Source organism: Frieseomelitta varia, unplaced genomic scaffold (assembly GCF_011392965.1).
Source record: "Frieseomelitta varia isolate USP_RPSP 00005682 unplaced genomic scaffold, Fvar_1.2 scaffold_371, whole genome shotgun sequence".
Classification (NCBI taxonomy): Eukaryota; Metazoa; Arthropoda; class Insecta; order Hymenoptera; family Apidae; genus Frieseomelitta; species Frieseomelitta varia.
The window spans coordinates 134,383-149,665 of NW_025110114.1; the positions used below are offsets into that span (position 1 = coordinate 134,383).

At 45.1% G+C, this 15,283-nt stretch overlaps 2 protein-coding genes across 3 annotated transcripts in view; one reads left to right on the forward strand and one right to left on the reverse strand.

Moving 5' to 3' along the window:
* The window catches only part of LOC122531050, a 51,560-nt gene extending 37,668 nt beyond the window's left edge, over positions 1–13,892 (forward strand). The window contains exons 7-14 of one of the 2 annotated variants that reach the window (XM_043658604.1): positions 977–1,423; positions 2,980–3,171; positions 3,742–6,419; positions 6,552–6,643; positions 6,753–6,863; positions 6,942–7,017; positions 7,107–7,374; positions 7,526–13,892. In XM_043658604.1, the coding sequence (XP_043514539.1) occupies positions 977–1,423; positions 2,980–3,171; positions 3,742–6,419; positions 6,552–6,643; positions 6,753–6,863; positions 6,942–7,017; positions 7,107–7,374; positions 7,526–11,869 (8,208 nt within the window). In that variant the 3' untranslated portion in view covers positions 11,870–13,892. Of the gene's footprint in view, positions 1–976; positions 1,424–2,976; positions 3,172–3,741; positions 6,420–6,551; positions 6,644–6,752; positions 6,864–6,941; positions 7,018–7,106; positions 7,375–7,525 lie in introns of both variants that reach the window. The other variant, XM_043658605.1, reaches the window with a different exon arrangement.
* On the reverse strand, positions 13,528–15,276 carry LOC122531054 (WD repeat-containing protein 61). Its single transcript, XM_043658609.1, has 8 exons — positions 15,136–15,276; positions 14,928–15,037; positions 14,686–14,855; positions 14,331–14,566; positions 14,149–14,242; positions 13,984–14,077; positions 13,714–13,885; positions 13,528–13,646 (listed from the first exon to the last, which is right to left on the reverse strand). Exons 1-8 carry the CDS (start codon positions 15,136–15,138, stop codon positions 13,545–13,547), a joined length of 981 nt encoding a protein of 326 aa, XP_043514544.1. The 5' UTR covers positions 15,139–15,276; the 3' UTR covers positions 13,528–13,544.
* Positions 15,277–15,283: the final 7 nt, after the last annotated feature.

Below are 15,283 nucleotides of genomic sequence, written 5' to 3' on the forward strand. Positions count from 1 at the left end.
AACTTTGTGTTCATTATCGTATTATACATCTTTTCCTATTCTTTGCATTCTAATTTCTTTGACTCAATTTTTACAATGTTGCATTTTTTTAGAAATTCGAGCGTTTAATAAGAGTTTATGTTCATTATCGTATTATAAATCTTTTCCTATTCTTTGCATTCTAATTTCTTTGACTCAATTTTTACAATGTTGCATTTTTCGGGAATTCGAGTGTTCGATAAAACTTTGTGTTCATTATCGTATTATACATCTTTTCCTATTCTTTGCATTCTAATTTCTTTGACTCAATTTTTACAATGTTGTATTTTTTGGAAATTCGAGTGTTCGATAAAAGTTTGTGTCCATTGTCGTATTATAAATCTTTTCCTATTCTTTGCATTCTAATTTCTTTGACTTAATTTTTACAATGTTGCATTTTCCGGAAATTCGAGTGTTCGATAAAACTTTGTGTTCATTATCGTATTATACATCTTTTCCTATTCTTTGCATTCTAATTTCTTTGACTCAATTTTTACAATGTTGCATTTTTCGGAAATTTAAGTATTCGATAAAACTTTGTATTATAAATCACTTCCTATTCTTTGCATTCTAATTTCTTTGACTCAATTTTTATACTTTAGTCCTCGGTAGTCTTAGTGTTAATACACATGTCACACATGAACACGTGTATTTTGACACTCAAGAAATAAGACCTACCTGTAGATCTACCTTCCTTTTTTCGTGCTAACTTCCTAAAACGAGTCGCGGAGATTTACTATACTATTAGAATATGAAACTAAACAACCTCCAAAAATTTTACCAAAGAACGACGCATTGATTTAATAAACTTGCAACTTGAGCTTTAAAACCTTACATGGCAATTTATTGCAACTTTCCTTTAATAAATCCGGAAATGCCCGAGAAACATTAATAACAATAATAATAATAATCGCGTTCTCCACTCGGACGTTCCCCGGTCCGATTGTTATCGTTGCAGGAGGACTGTCAAAAGCGAGCGGAAAGATTGCTGTCGGAGGAGTGCCGCGTGTCACACGGGGCGATAGGCGTCGGCGTGGAAGGTGTCGGCTCGTGGAGGGCTCAGCGGCGCCCCCGCGACATCGAGGTATCTACGCCCCTGGCCGGCGTCGCGGCGCACGAGCTGGAGTCGTCGGTGGACGGCGCAGCGTTCAACCCTGTCGCCGCAGCGGCGACCACGTCCGCGAGATGCTCGCTGGTGAAGGCCGCTCTGAAAACGTCGCCGCCGCCGCCGCCGTTGTCGTCGTCGTCGTCGTCGTCGTCCTCCTCCGCTTCACCGCCCGTCAATGTCCACTCCAGGCCAAGGTTGTACCTGGGCCCCGTGATCTCTGAGACCAGCAAGGAGGATGCCATGGAGCCGGAAGTGAAGGAGGAGGACGAACGGAGGTCGTCCACGCCGAGCCCCGAGGTAACTTTCTCTTCTCCCTTATCTTCCATTTTCTTCCCTCTTTCCTCTTTCCCCTCCCTATTATTTTACCTTCCTCTCTCTCTCTCTCTCTCTTTTTTGTTTCTTCGTTTCTTTTGTTTTTTTTTTTTTTCCAGTCAATGCATGACGCGACTGACAGCTTTTGCTCTCGGTGCACGACGAGAGATGACAGTGAAATTGATCGGGCTAGAGACTAGCGTGCGTCGAGTGGCTGTTGTTTTTTCTTTTCTTTTCTTTTTTTTTTTTTTCTTTTTTACGAGTCGAAGAGACCTTGCAACGATAGGACAATTTAGATGAATTCGAGCTGAATGCCTCGGGGAATGCGGCTTTCTTCCTCGCTGGAATGGATCGATCTGCTTTGCATTGTTGATTGTTGAATTAACGACGAATTAACCTGAGACACTGTTGATCGGAGCTTTATTCGTGAAATTGCCGCCACGTTTCATCGTCTTCACACGACGACAGATTACATGTCATCGTTTGTCGCGTAAATTTTTGTCAAACAGTAGCCTGGTGCTATTTCTAAAAGCGAGCATGCGAATCAATTAGTATACTTGAAACTATGTAAACGAATATACATGACGCACGAGATTCTCCATTAACCGAGTGACAAAAGTGTTCCGTGTTTACACATCTGTCGCCTCTTCTGATCGACAATCTGTTGGCTGGTTTCGATTTAAAATTCGTGCACCCCGCGATCGTTTTTAAACAGGCTGCTGCATTCTTATGTAACTAGTTTCGAAGTACCTAAAGGACATTGTTACACTGACATCGTTTATTTTCTGCTGTCTGAAGGTAATTTGTTGCATGTTGTCCTCTTCTGTCTCGATCGAGGTGCAATTTGAAAAAAGGAAAGAAAGGAAAAAAGAAAAAAAAAAATGGTTGGAAACCACTGGTATTGCCTCGTGCTTGCGGAGTACAAGTCCTTCCTATATACACCTCCACCAACGTAGCACCGTATTGATTTTACGGTGAGCTCGTACTGTCTCTCTCTCTCTCTCTCTCTCTCTCTCTCTCTCTCTCTCTCTCTCTCTCTCTAGCCCGCGGCTTCTGCACGTTTTACACTCGCACGTACGTGCGTTTCCTCTCTTGCTCACGCTCCGTGTCTCTCCTCTGTTCTCTCTTCGGCTCGCCTCCCCTTCTCGACTCGAACATTTTCGCAAGAATTTATTTCGCAGCCTGCGCGAAAACGTAAGCCGCTTACGGGCCACGATATAGCGTTGATTATTTCGCGTAAAGGATAAGCAGGCTTCCGTTCCCTTCCCCCTTCAGCGGGAAATTCGAATTTGCGCGTGTTCTTTCCTATCTGTTTTTTCCTCTGAAAGAAAAAGGAACTGATTGGCACAGCGTTTCGAGAACGAACTCGGGGTAAAAAATACAATTTTTTTTTAACGAAATTGAAACGAAAGGGAGACACACTTGGTTCGTACGAAATATAATTTTCTTAACGAAACGACGAAACATCAAAGTGAAACGACGATACAGAGGGAGCTTCCTGGCTAATAGAAATTATACGTTTAATCACGTTTTTTCGGCAGATCTATACGAGAAGGAATAAACGCTACAATGAGGGTGGAAGCAGCGAGGAAGACAGCAAACCGGACGCATCTCTGCACGGCCACAGATTACCATCTTCTTATCGGGGGACTTGGCCCATCAGAAGAGACGTATGGGCCAATCAACAAATGGGCTTTTCCACCCAGCAGAGCACATCAACTACTGTACATAATGTAAGCTTGTCCCGTTCCGTGAAACAATAACTTCTTACTCTGATGAGCGTCGTTTCAAACAATTAAATACACGTACATTTGGAGCACAAAAGTATGTAAATACCTGCGCAGTCTGTGGTGTATCGCGGATTGAATGAACAGGACGGTGATATTAATAAATACGTAACCTGTCGCAAAGACGACGCTGAAACGGGAGCAATGACCTGCGAAAAAGAAGTTTGACTCGTCGCACCGAGCATTACCATTATTACACAAGGGGATTTACTGCGGCTAAAGTCCCAACGAGCAGTGCAATAAGTTTCACCGCGATAGATGCTCGTTTCATTGGCTCGCGATGTTATAAAAACTATTGTAAAAAATAAATAATTACTTTTAAAATAGTAAAAAACAAATTACACGTTGTAAAAAAAAAAAAAAAAATAAAAAGAAAAGACATTTCCATGTGGATCTAGGAAGAATATTTTCAGTCGCTGAAAAAAAAAAAAAAAGAAATAATTTAATTGCTACCTTCTAATCAAAAATGTCCCGTTTAAGCGAATAAACGACGCTAATAACCATCCTCTTTCGCAGGACGTAGCCAGCGTGATGAGCTTCTCCTCGAATTCGGGCGGGGCTCTCGGCTGTTCCACGGAGATGCAAGGCGATCGAAGGCTAGGAGCGAAAGTGGACGTGGTGTACAATCTATTGGGAATGCTCGGCAGCACGGAAGGCCGGGAAGACATGAGCGCGACGCTGCTCTCGATGAGCAGTTCGATAGACAACTGCCTAATAATGAGGCAGTCGGGATGCCTGCCGCTGTTGGTGCAGCTGATCCACGCACCAGGGCAAGATCCGGAAACCAGAGAGAAAGCGTCCCGCGCTCTGCACAATATAGTATACGCGAAAAGCGACGAGAGGGCCGGGCGTCGAGAGGCGAGGGTCCTCCGGTTCCTCGAGCAATTACGGGACTATTGTCAGGCTCTGAGGACGTCTCTGGAAACGGGGCAAGTTCCCGACGACCTGGAGAGGCATCCTGGACCGACGATAGCCGCGTTGATGAAGCTTTCGTTCGACGAGGCCCATCGTCACGCCATGTGCCAGCTTGGCGGGCTTCACGCGGTCGCGGAATTGATCGAGATGGATCACATGGCTCATGGGAGCGAGTGCGACGATCAGAACTGCATCACCTTGCGCAGATATGCCGGAATGGCGTTGACGAACCTGACGTTCGGCGACGGGAACAACAAGGCGTTGCTCTGCTCCTTTCGGGAGTTCATGAAGGCTCTGGTCTCCCAGTTGAGGAGCCCGAGCGACGACCTCAGACAGGTGACGGCGTCTGTACTGAGGAATCTGTCGTGGCGGGCTGACACCAGCAGCAAACAGACTTTGAGGGAAGTAGGGGCGGTGACCGGTTTGATGAAGGCCGCGATGGAGGGCAGAAAGGAATCAACGCTCAAGTCGATACTCTCGGCGCTTTGGAACTTGTCGGCGCACTGTAGCACGAACAAAGTAGACATTTGCGCCGTGGACGGTGCGCTGGCGTTCCTCGTCGACATGCTGAGCTACAAAGCACCGTCCAAAACCTTGGCCATTGTGGAGAACGCCGGTGGCATATTGAGAAACGTGTCCAGCCACATTGCCGTCAGGGAGGATTATCGAGCCATCGTGCGAGAAAGAGGATGTTTGCAAGTGTTGTTGCAGCAACTGCGATCGCCCAGTTTAACCGTCGTCAGCAACGCTTGCGGGGCTCTGTGGAACCTCTCTGCCCGGTGTCCTCAAGATCAGCGCCTGTTGTGGGACCTCGGCGCCGTTCCGATGCTTCGCAGTTTAATTCACTCGAAGCACAAAATGATCTCGATGGGTTCGAGCGCTGCGTTGAAGAATTTGCTGAGCGCCAGGCCGGGCTGTAACAATCTCGTCCATCTAGATTCGACGGCGCGCGGTCTGGGCCTTCCGACGCTACCAACTTTGGTTGCCCGCAGGCAGAGAGCCCTGGAGCAAGAGATAGATCAAAACTTGGCGGAAACGTGCGACAACATCGAGCCGAGCACGTCCCCGACCAACAAAGACGACAAGTTCTCGTTCAAAGTGGAGCACAGCTTCTTAGGGATCAACGCGACGCGCACTTTGCGCTCTTATCAGCTGCACAATCAGCCTGGCACGTCCAATAACCTGGCGAAATGCAACGGAGTGGCCAGAAGCGAAAGTCGAGACTCGATGCGCTCCGTGACGAGCACCCACTCCGACACCATGTTCGAAAGAGTGAATCGACACGTGTTAAACGGTCTCTCACCCACCGACGTTCAAATGAAACAGCAGTCCTCGTCGCTGCACTCCGCGGTCGGTTTCGACAGCGGGATGTCCAGCAGCGACGTTCACTCGAGGACCTCGTCGGAGAAGAAGTACACGTTACGCTACAAGAACGCGATACCGGATCGTTTGAAGCCGTCAGACGGTTTCAACGGCGGTCTCGGCGATCTTAGATGCACCAACTCCACCATATCCTGGTCCTCGGCGCCGGATCAAGAGTCCGCCTGTTCGCAGAATTTGTTGCACTCTTCGGTGGAGGACAACTTGCCACAGGGAGTCGCGTCCGCGCTCAAGACCGGCAGCCAATCGAGCGTCACCGAGGAAACGGAGCTGAACGTCCGCGCAAGAACCGCGAACACAGGGATAGAAACCTCGACCTCGTTGTCGTTCGCAGTCAACAACAGCTCTCCCGTGAAGGATACCATCAGCTACGGGAACGTCTACGACAAGACCGGCGTTCTGCACCAGCACAACTCGCTGAACACCATCCAACAGGCTATCTCGCCGACGATCGCTCATCGAACAGAGGGGAATTTGTTCAGCGATTACGCCGAGACCGATTTGGATCAACCGACCGACTACAGCCTGCGCTACGCCGAACGAAGCCTCGAAGACGAGGAGAAACCACACTCCCATTACTTCCCGAGCAACGATCAAGAGCTCATTCACGAGGACACGGTGAAAACTTATTGCACGGAAGGGACGCCTCACGGCACGTCTTTAAATTCGTCTAGAGCGGCATCGGCGTCCGATCTGCAAGAGGACAGTCGACAGAGGAGTTTGTTGAAGAGGATTCAAGAGCAGGGTAAACTACAGGACAAGGAGGAATTGACTCTGGAATGTACGAACGACGTTTCGAACGACAAGGCGGGAAATCAGCCGTTGCGTTACTTCGAAACGAACATCAAGGACAGTAACGTCGAGGAAGATAATCGCGCTTCTGTGAAAACTCCATTAAGGTTTGTAGTATTATATATATATATATATATATATATATATATATATATATATATATATATATATATATATATATATGGCTAGTGAAATTAATTGAAATCGTTACAACGAAACTTGTGTTGTTTTATTCACAGCTTAAGAGCAACATTGACACAAGTGCCCTCGAGCAACTTACAATACGACGAGAGTGACAATATAGCGTCCAATTCTACAAAAAATAAGCCAGGTAAAGTAATCGGAACGAGACAATACAGAGATGTAAACACAGATATGTTTCTAGAAACATAGAATTCGATGGAAATGTTTTAAACGGCGTTGCGTCTGTTTTATTATAGATATGCAAAAAAAATATGACACTCATGACCACAAATTCGATAAAAATTATCCCAACAACGGAGTTAATTCGTACGTGGCCAATGCATTGAAGGCTTCCAATGATTCAGGATGTAAGGAATTTGAACTAAAAGGAGATACCCGTAACATGCCTTATATATTAAATATAAACAACTCTTCCGAATGTTTAGATCAAGTCAGTGATGGTGATGAGGACGATGAAGATTTGCTTACAGCTTGTATTAACATTGGAATGCAAAACAATAGGTGAATATATCGATTCGTACTTCGAAATTTACTCTGTCTATTTTATTTATTTTATCAAGTAAAATTCACGTGTTTACGTTTCTTTCTAGGCACAGGCATTCGTTTATAGGGAATAATTTCGAGAAAGTCTCGCGAAATGAAAGTAATCTCGCCAGATATCAAACGAGCGTTGCATTAGATCAAATGGAATGTAATTCGTCAATCGATTCTACCATGAACAGTCTTGATACGAAACGATCGGGATCCGAAGAAATAATAAACCCCGACATTTGTACAGATAACAATGTCAATGATAATTCATCAAACATGAATATCGTCTCAGATAGCAATCAAAGTCTGGACAAATTTATGCAAAAGGTAGCGATTTTATCATCTATTATATTATCTTATATTGTATATTATATTATATTATATTATATATAATATATTATCTTACTTAATATTATCATCTCACCTTTATACATTGCTTGTAATTATATTACAATGGACAAACTTCATTTCATTTCAGATGGTGGAAACTAGAATTCCAATGCAACCATCGAATCAAGATCTGCAGAATGAGTTGGACAAGGTGACAAACACGGAGCACAATTCGATATTAGGCGACGATAATCTGTACTTGAGAAACAGCCCGATACTACACGAAACGGTAGTGTTCAACACAGAACCTACTCAGCAACAATACCTGTCCAGTATCGATACACAGTCGAACGAGGACATGTCGTCTTTGATTCACAACGATCTCATCGACAACGATCAAAACATAGACGACGATTGCGTTAAATGGGAAAGTGAGAGAACGTCGGAGAACTCGAGAGGCAAGCCGACCGAGAATTCGCCCATGCAACAATCTTACGCCAAAGACTCGGAGAGCAGCGAATCGATCGATTCCGTTGAACAGTCTGAACACGCGCTTCTAGAACTCTGCATACAGCCTGGACTGACGAAAGCCATGGACGATATTCAGCTGACTAATACTTCGGGTTCGAGTCGAGCCGACGATGAATTTGGAGACCGACAGATCGGCAGTTCGAACGACAGCAAAAAAGCGTACAGCGACACGTGCGAGGTCGACGGCGTTAGAAAAGAGGAGGTCGACTCCAAGTACAAACAGAAGCTCGCAGACTCGGCGAAACACGTGGAGAAGGAAGACGTGTATCGTCGTCAAAGAGATCCGGACGCCATGATCGCCTCGTTGGATCGATTGACCGCGACTCTCGTGCAACAAACGGAGGCGATTCGCGAACGAGACTCGAGCACGATGAAACAGAGCATACTGAGCGACACGTGGAACGAGGATACTCCGAACGACATCTCTTTTCCAAGCATCAGCATAAGCGCGCCGATCATCGGCTCGTTTAAGAGCGACGTGCCAGAGGAACCGGGGACAGTCACCTCGGAGTGTTACGAGACGGCGAGCAGCGAGAGCGGGCACATGACCAGCTCGAGAATCATTCAGAGGGAGGCGATTAAGCTGGCCGAGGCGGTGGACGCGGAGATGAACAGACAGAACGAGCTGGAGGCGACTAGCATAACGTCCATGGATTTGGAAGCGATCAAGCCTCCCTCCTCGATGGGAAGCTTGCTGTCGTTGACAGCCAGCTACGCCGGCTCGGGTGACTGCAGCGAGTCGTTCGTCAATCGGGACAGGTGTAATTCCGCGTCCTTGCCTCCGGCTCAGGTGAAGAATCAGGTATCGTCGTCGGAGTCACGAAGCTGTCGCAAGAAGTCCCTCCCTTTGGGCGTCGTTGCTAAGAGGGCTCTCAGCCAGACACAGAGCCACGCTGGCAGTTTGGAGAATTTGTTGAACGAGTGCACCGGCTCCCACTTGGAAAGCGTGAAACCACCGTCGATGATGGACGAACTGCCGGACGTCGGCGACATGGAGAACAGCATGCTGAGCGTGGCGAGCATCACGTCGGAAGTGGCAGACTCCAAGTATCAGGACACGCAGAACCTGAGCGGAAGCGACGCCGTCTTCGACCTGCTGAAACCGGTCGCCAACGTGCTGTCCATGACGTGCATGCGTTACGCCGAGGCGATGCAGAACAGCGCGAACAACAGCATGAGCGAGTGCCTGGAGAACATCAATCCGCCCTCGTTGTTCAACGAAGTGTGCGAGATGGACGAGTCGACGATGGAACAGGCTACGGAGACGATATGCAGCGACACGTTGTGCATCGACGCTGAACTGCACACCGAAGAAGCACCGCATCCTGTCACGATAGACAGGATCGACGAGGCAGGCGACACCGACGAGGCAGTCACTCCGATCTCGTCGGAATACTGCGTCACTAGCTCGGCAGAGTCCACGCCGAGGAAACGACTGCACAGAAATCTAACGCCGAAGCAGAAGAGAACTATGGCGAAGGAAAGATACAAGACGTACACCATAGCTGGGGAGCTCGACAAGAAGGAGGAGGAACAACAGCGTAAAGAGAACGTCGTTGAGGAGAAAATCGCGCGAGGAAAGATCTCGCCGTTCTCCAAGTTAACGCCCAAACAACGTAGACAGGAGGACAGAGCCAGGTTCCAAACGCAGGTATTGGAAAATCCCTTCCCCGACACGAATCACGATCAAACTAATCAACAGGACAATGTTAACGCTGCTTGCGAGCAAGAGAACTCCGAGAAGCCTGCCCCCGGAGCGATATCCCCGGTGAAATCCGCCATCCCGACGTTGACGAAATTGTCCGCCTGCAAGACGTTGATCAAGAAGCGCGCCGAGCAGAAGAAGAACAGGGAAAGATATCGCACGAGAACGCTGAACGATTCGGAGCGAATATTCCGAGATTCGGAGGGGAATTGCGCGGACTCGACGCGCAACATCGAGCCGGATGAGATTCAAACGATGCTCGAGCAGAACGCGACCATCGTTTTGAACACGTTGAACGAGTCGAACAAGGCGAGTGAAACTGGCGATGACGGGTTGCTCGATTGCGAGACCATCAGCTTAGTGTCGAACGAGTCAGAGTCGGAGCGGAACTTGCGGATGCGATTCGTCAACGGCGTTTCGAAGAAGCTGATAGGCTCGTGCGCTGAGCAGATGAACGGCGCGCGAGAGCCAGAAGAGACGACGGAGATCGAAGAGGTCGGGTTGTTGCAGGAAGACACGAGGTACAACGAGAACGTTGAAACTGAGAGCGAGGACGAGTCGAATAACACCGAAGGGCCACCCAGGGAAACGAAGAGGCCGCGAATAATCAAACCGGGAATGGTGAGAGATCCCAGCAACGACTCCAACGCCACGGACAAGTCGGACCCGGAGAGTCCAAAGGCTATTCGAGGCAGGAGAAAAGCCCTCTACTCGAACCCGATTACGCGAAAGCCGACGCCGCAGTCGTCGCCGTTGAAACAGGCGAACTCCGTCAGTGGAATTCCCATAGGCCGTAGCAACACCTCGCCGATCGTGAGAGCAACCAGAGCTACCACTCTCAGACAAAATAATAACAACAACAGTCCGAGCGTCGGAACGAAAGAGCCAGCAAAGTCAAAGGCGATCGCTCCTAGCTCGACAGACGACAAGAGAACGAAGATATCAGTGGCGGCGAAGAGAGCGTCGGTCCCTCAAAAGGGATCGTCGTTCACGTTCACGAAATCGGTGAAAAGACACAGCACGCCACCGACCTGCTCTTCCTCGAATTACCAGCAAGAGACGAAGACAGACGTGACGGTGAAGCCGTTGGAACGGCAAGGCACGTTCACCAAAGACGAGCCGGAAGTGGAGAACGCGCCCACGGTGGTGTCCTCGTCCTCCTCCCCGATAAAAACGAAAATCGCAAAGCCGATCAGAGGCGCGACGTCCAAGGTGCATCCGACGACCGTTAAGCCGAAGATCTCGCCGAAAACGCACCAGGCGCACCAATCAAAATCGTCGTCGAAGGCTAATCCTTCGGAGAAGATTCAACCGTCGAAAGCAACGTTGCCGTTGCTCGTCGCTCCGAAACGACTGCCCACGGGAAAGGTGGCCGCAACGCCGAAAATCTCGACAGCCAACAATCAAAACGTTCTTCCCGCGCAAGCGGAGAGCGGCAAAACGTTTCGAAAGGTAGGTCCCCTCGGTCAGAGATCCAACAGCAATTCCAGCATCGTGTCGAACTCGTCGACGAGCATGCAGACGAGAAAGTTGGCGAAGGAAGCGACCAGCAAGATCGCAAGCCTCTGGAAGAAGGTGGAGGAGAGCAAGAACAGGCAACGTTTCGAGAAACCAGACACCAGGCAGTGGTTACAGCCTGGCAACTGTGCCAACGACGTGGACGCTTCTCCGTCTCCCGCGTGCGATCCCCGCTTCAGATTGTTTCGCAGCTCGACGTTCGAAGGGATGCCCCAGGAGAATGATCATCCGGAGTCGGCTCTGTACAAATCAAAGTTGAAAAGGCCGTTGGTAATGGGCGTGCAGCCGAGCAAAGCGAAATACAGAAACTCGTGCGACCTGAGCGGAATGAACGCGAACGACGCCCCTTGCAAGATCCCTGTGAAGTCTGGCGAGGCGTCGTCGCACAAGAGGGACACCGTGGACGTGGGTGATACCACCTCGGTCGTGTTGCGAAAATCGCAGAACACCGAGACCTCCGCGACCGAGGTGGACCCCACGAAACGAATATCGCGCCTTGGCTCCTTCATAAGAGTAGACCCAGCGAACGCCGAAGGCTCCGCGCAGGGCTACGTTAATGGGGTCGGTGTGCGTACACCCGCGTCCGCCATTGTACCGCCCTTCAATTACAACCCGAAGCAAGACGTCCCCTCGCAGATAGCTAAAGTAACGCCGGACGAAACCGAAAGCAAATTCAAAGTGGCGACGGATTGTCACAGCGACATAGTCACAGGTTCCACGAGAGTGACAACGGTATAGGGAGAGCCTGTTCTGAAGTAAACAGCTATCCTTTCGTAGTATCGCTTTTCTGTTTCAGGCTAGTCATTGTACATTTGCTTTACTTGCCGCGTTGATCGTAAATCGACGCGCATTACGTATTACGAGTACTGCTCGATAAGTAAGTTAAAGGTTTCTCTCATACCTCGTGCATCGTTTCGAGGACACGGAAAATCTTCATGGTATCTCATTAATTTTTACACAAGACAGGAAGAGTAATTAACGTTTGAGTAATTTTTTTTTTCTTCTTCTCTTCGTTGCACGTGCATTGGCAGTGCAGTTTTTATTATCTCCCCCGAGTTTTTTAAAGAGGTATATTAATTGAAATGTGACATAGCCGAAAATCCTGATATATCATTCCTATTCACTTTACGTGTTGTATATACATATATTGAGAAATTCCATGATTATACGATGAAAATTAAAAATCGGTAGTACGTAGCAGTAATTATTGCTCGATTATTTATTCAATTTTGTATATATTGAACGTCGATGAAGAATGTAGAAAGTTTAGTGAATACGTATTACGACTCGTGATGTATATCGCAGAAATGGTATCGCTATACATCTTCGTAATAGATAAATTCGCAAGGAATGAGATCTGTATTTTGTTTCCATCGTAAGCTGATTTGTATCCTTTTAAAGCGAATACAAAGTCTAATTACTTTTTTAAAGACTGATAGAAACACGATGAAGATTCGGACGCAACTTGGACATTTTCAGCGCAGCAGAATGTTACGATAGAAAAAAAAAGAACAGAAAAAAAACGGTAGTGATGTTTATATCGATCGTAGCGGTCTAAGTAACGCTAAACTGGCATTACATGGTGAAGAGACAAAATTTTGTAAACCTTTACTTTAAGTTTCTAGTCTATTTGAAAATCTACAATTAAAATAGCTTCTATTTTGGTCATATATGTATTACATAAAAAAAGGAAAATCAGATTTGCATGTGTCTACTGATTCGACTGTTACCCTTTCTAAAATACATGTAGGTACAATTAAGAGTGTGTACGGATCAATTATGTATTTATAGGTCGGAAAGTTTGAGAGGCATTGGCATGGCACGTTTAATAATTTTACTCTCATACATTCTCATTTTTGTTCGTCGGTTTTTACTGAGAAATTTGCTATATACTTGAATTGTTTAATGCGTATGCGATACTTTAAGTTTTCTCCTATGCCGCGTCATCTTTCCTTCTATGTACGCTGGATCGATCTAAAAATCTCATTAGAAGGAAACTGTTTGACACGATATAGAACAGATTTTACTGTTCATTGTTTACGTATTTATTACACGCATCTTGTACCCTGTTCCAGTTCGAGTTAATTAGATTTAACCCTTCCAACTTGGAACCATATCGGGGTAGCTTTACGTTTCTTTCTTTATACAAGATTTGGTCTGTACACCGGAATTCCTTTTCAGGGTTCTTTTGTAATTTTCATCTTTTACTTAGATCTTATGTAATAATTCGTCTTTTTGTTATATTGTATTTTAGATTCGGCAGATATCTTAATAATTTGTATATTAAGAACAATAAAATTTATAGCTACTAATGTCTATTTTATTTCGGTCGTAGCAAAATATAACATTTTAAACTGTATAATATATACATATATATATAAAATAATACACAGTTATTCATAATTATAAAAATTTATTTATCATACAATGGACATTCATAAAGATTAATGGATTTGTCTTCAGATACTGATGCAATTATGTTATTCCTTTGTGGATTGTACTTTACAGCCCATACCTAGAAAAACAAAGTATTTAAATTTACAACAAAAAATCCTATAAATGGTATTGATGTAACATCTTACCTGATCGTTGTGTTCGTTAAATGTATGTAAACATTGTCTTTGAGCTAGGTCCCACACTTTAACTGTATGATCCGAACTACTAGATGCAAATTGTTGACCATTTGGAGAAAAAGCAACACCAAGTACCCACGAAGCATGACCTGACATAGTTCCTGCTACATTAGGATCTTTCCTAAATGGAAAAAAAAAAAGAAACAAAGAGATAATCAGTCTTTTAACCATATCTTTAACTTATGTCAGTTCAAAGATTAAACAGCTTAAATTACTTACATATCGTACAATTTCATGTGTCCATCATCTGACGCAGTTAGAAATAACTGAGAATCTGGTGAAAAACAAAGTGACCTAATAGGCATTGCATGTCCTAAACATTAAAAATTATACATATTAATGAATATAAACCGTTAAATATTAACAAAACAAATTTTTTATTACCTTCCAACGCACGCAACATCTTTCCATAAGTAACATCAAAGATATTGATAATTCCATCAATTGCACCACTAACAATGTATTTACCATCAGGACTCTAAAATAAGTGATTATACAATGCAAAATTTGTTTTAATTTATTTCTGAACGATATTATACGATTGTAAATAACATTGAAATACATACATAGGCAATGCTCAATATAAATTTCCCCCCAGTATCCAAAGTTTGTTCCTGTTTACCACTTTCCGTTCCATACAAATGTATTTTACCAGAATGACTACCAGATACAATGAACTTATCATCCGGAGAAAATACTACCGTCCAGATATCTACAGGGCCTACTTCAATACTTGACATTTTCTCTCCAGTTTCCAAATCCCATAACTTTAAGCTAGAGTCTAACGAGCTTGATGCACATTCTAAAAGCACGCGTGTATATTTTCATTTATATTTCTTACTTATATAAATGAATTCTCTTACTAATATATTTATTAAAATATAATACAAAAGAAATAGCATAACATTATAAATGCCTCACTGGAGCCATCTGAATTTACAGCAACAGATACTACACCAAGCGAATGTCCAGACAACTTATATTTTAATTGTAAACTTTTTTCCTTTTGTTCCCAAACTTTAACAGCATCGTCGACCGAGCCAGTTACCAAATATTCCATTGTTTCATCCTCGTTAAACTGTATCGATTCACTGTCATACAAAAGAGAAAGTTATGCACAAGATGTAAATAATGATGGAAAGAGATACATCAATATTAATTACCGTGAATCTTCATTATCCGGTTGTAATTCCCTCTTCTTTTTCAAACAGCCCCAAGCACAGGTCCAAATACTATCTTCGTGTGCGTTCTCAGTCTTATTAAGTAACGAATACTGAAAAAAATGTCAAATTCGGCTTTGCAATGATCGCATATCATAGACGACATAACCTTTGTGTCGTGATAATTTATAAATTTATTCGTGTTCCTTACCATTCTAGAAAACGTGTACTATCTTCCAGATGTTGTTTAAAATGATTTTGATCTAACACGAAATTAGTGTTAGTCAGAATTGGTTTCGGCGTTCTCCAGATATGTATATATATTTATAAACACAGGCACATGTAACGTAATCATACGA

Bases quoted from the DNA above. Each gene is read 5' to 3' on its own strand.
- LOC122531054 (XM_043658609.1), bottom strand. The intron at 14,243-14,330 runs GTATGTATTTCA...CACTTATTTTAG, and splicing joins TTATATTGAGCATTGCCTAT to AGTCCTGATGGTAAATACAT. The intron at 13,647-13,713 runs GTAAGATGTTAC...TTGTTTTTCTAG, and splicing joins TTAACGAACACAACGATCAG to GTATGGGCTGTAAAGTACAA.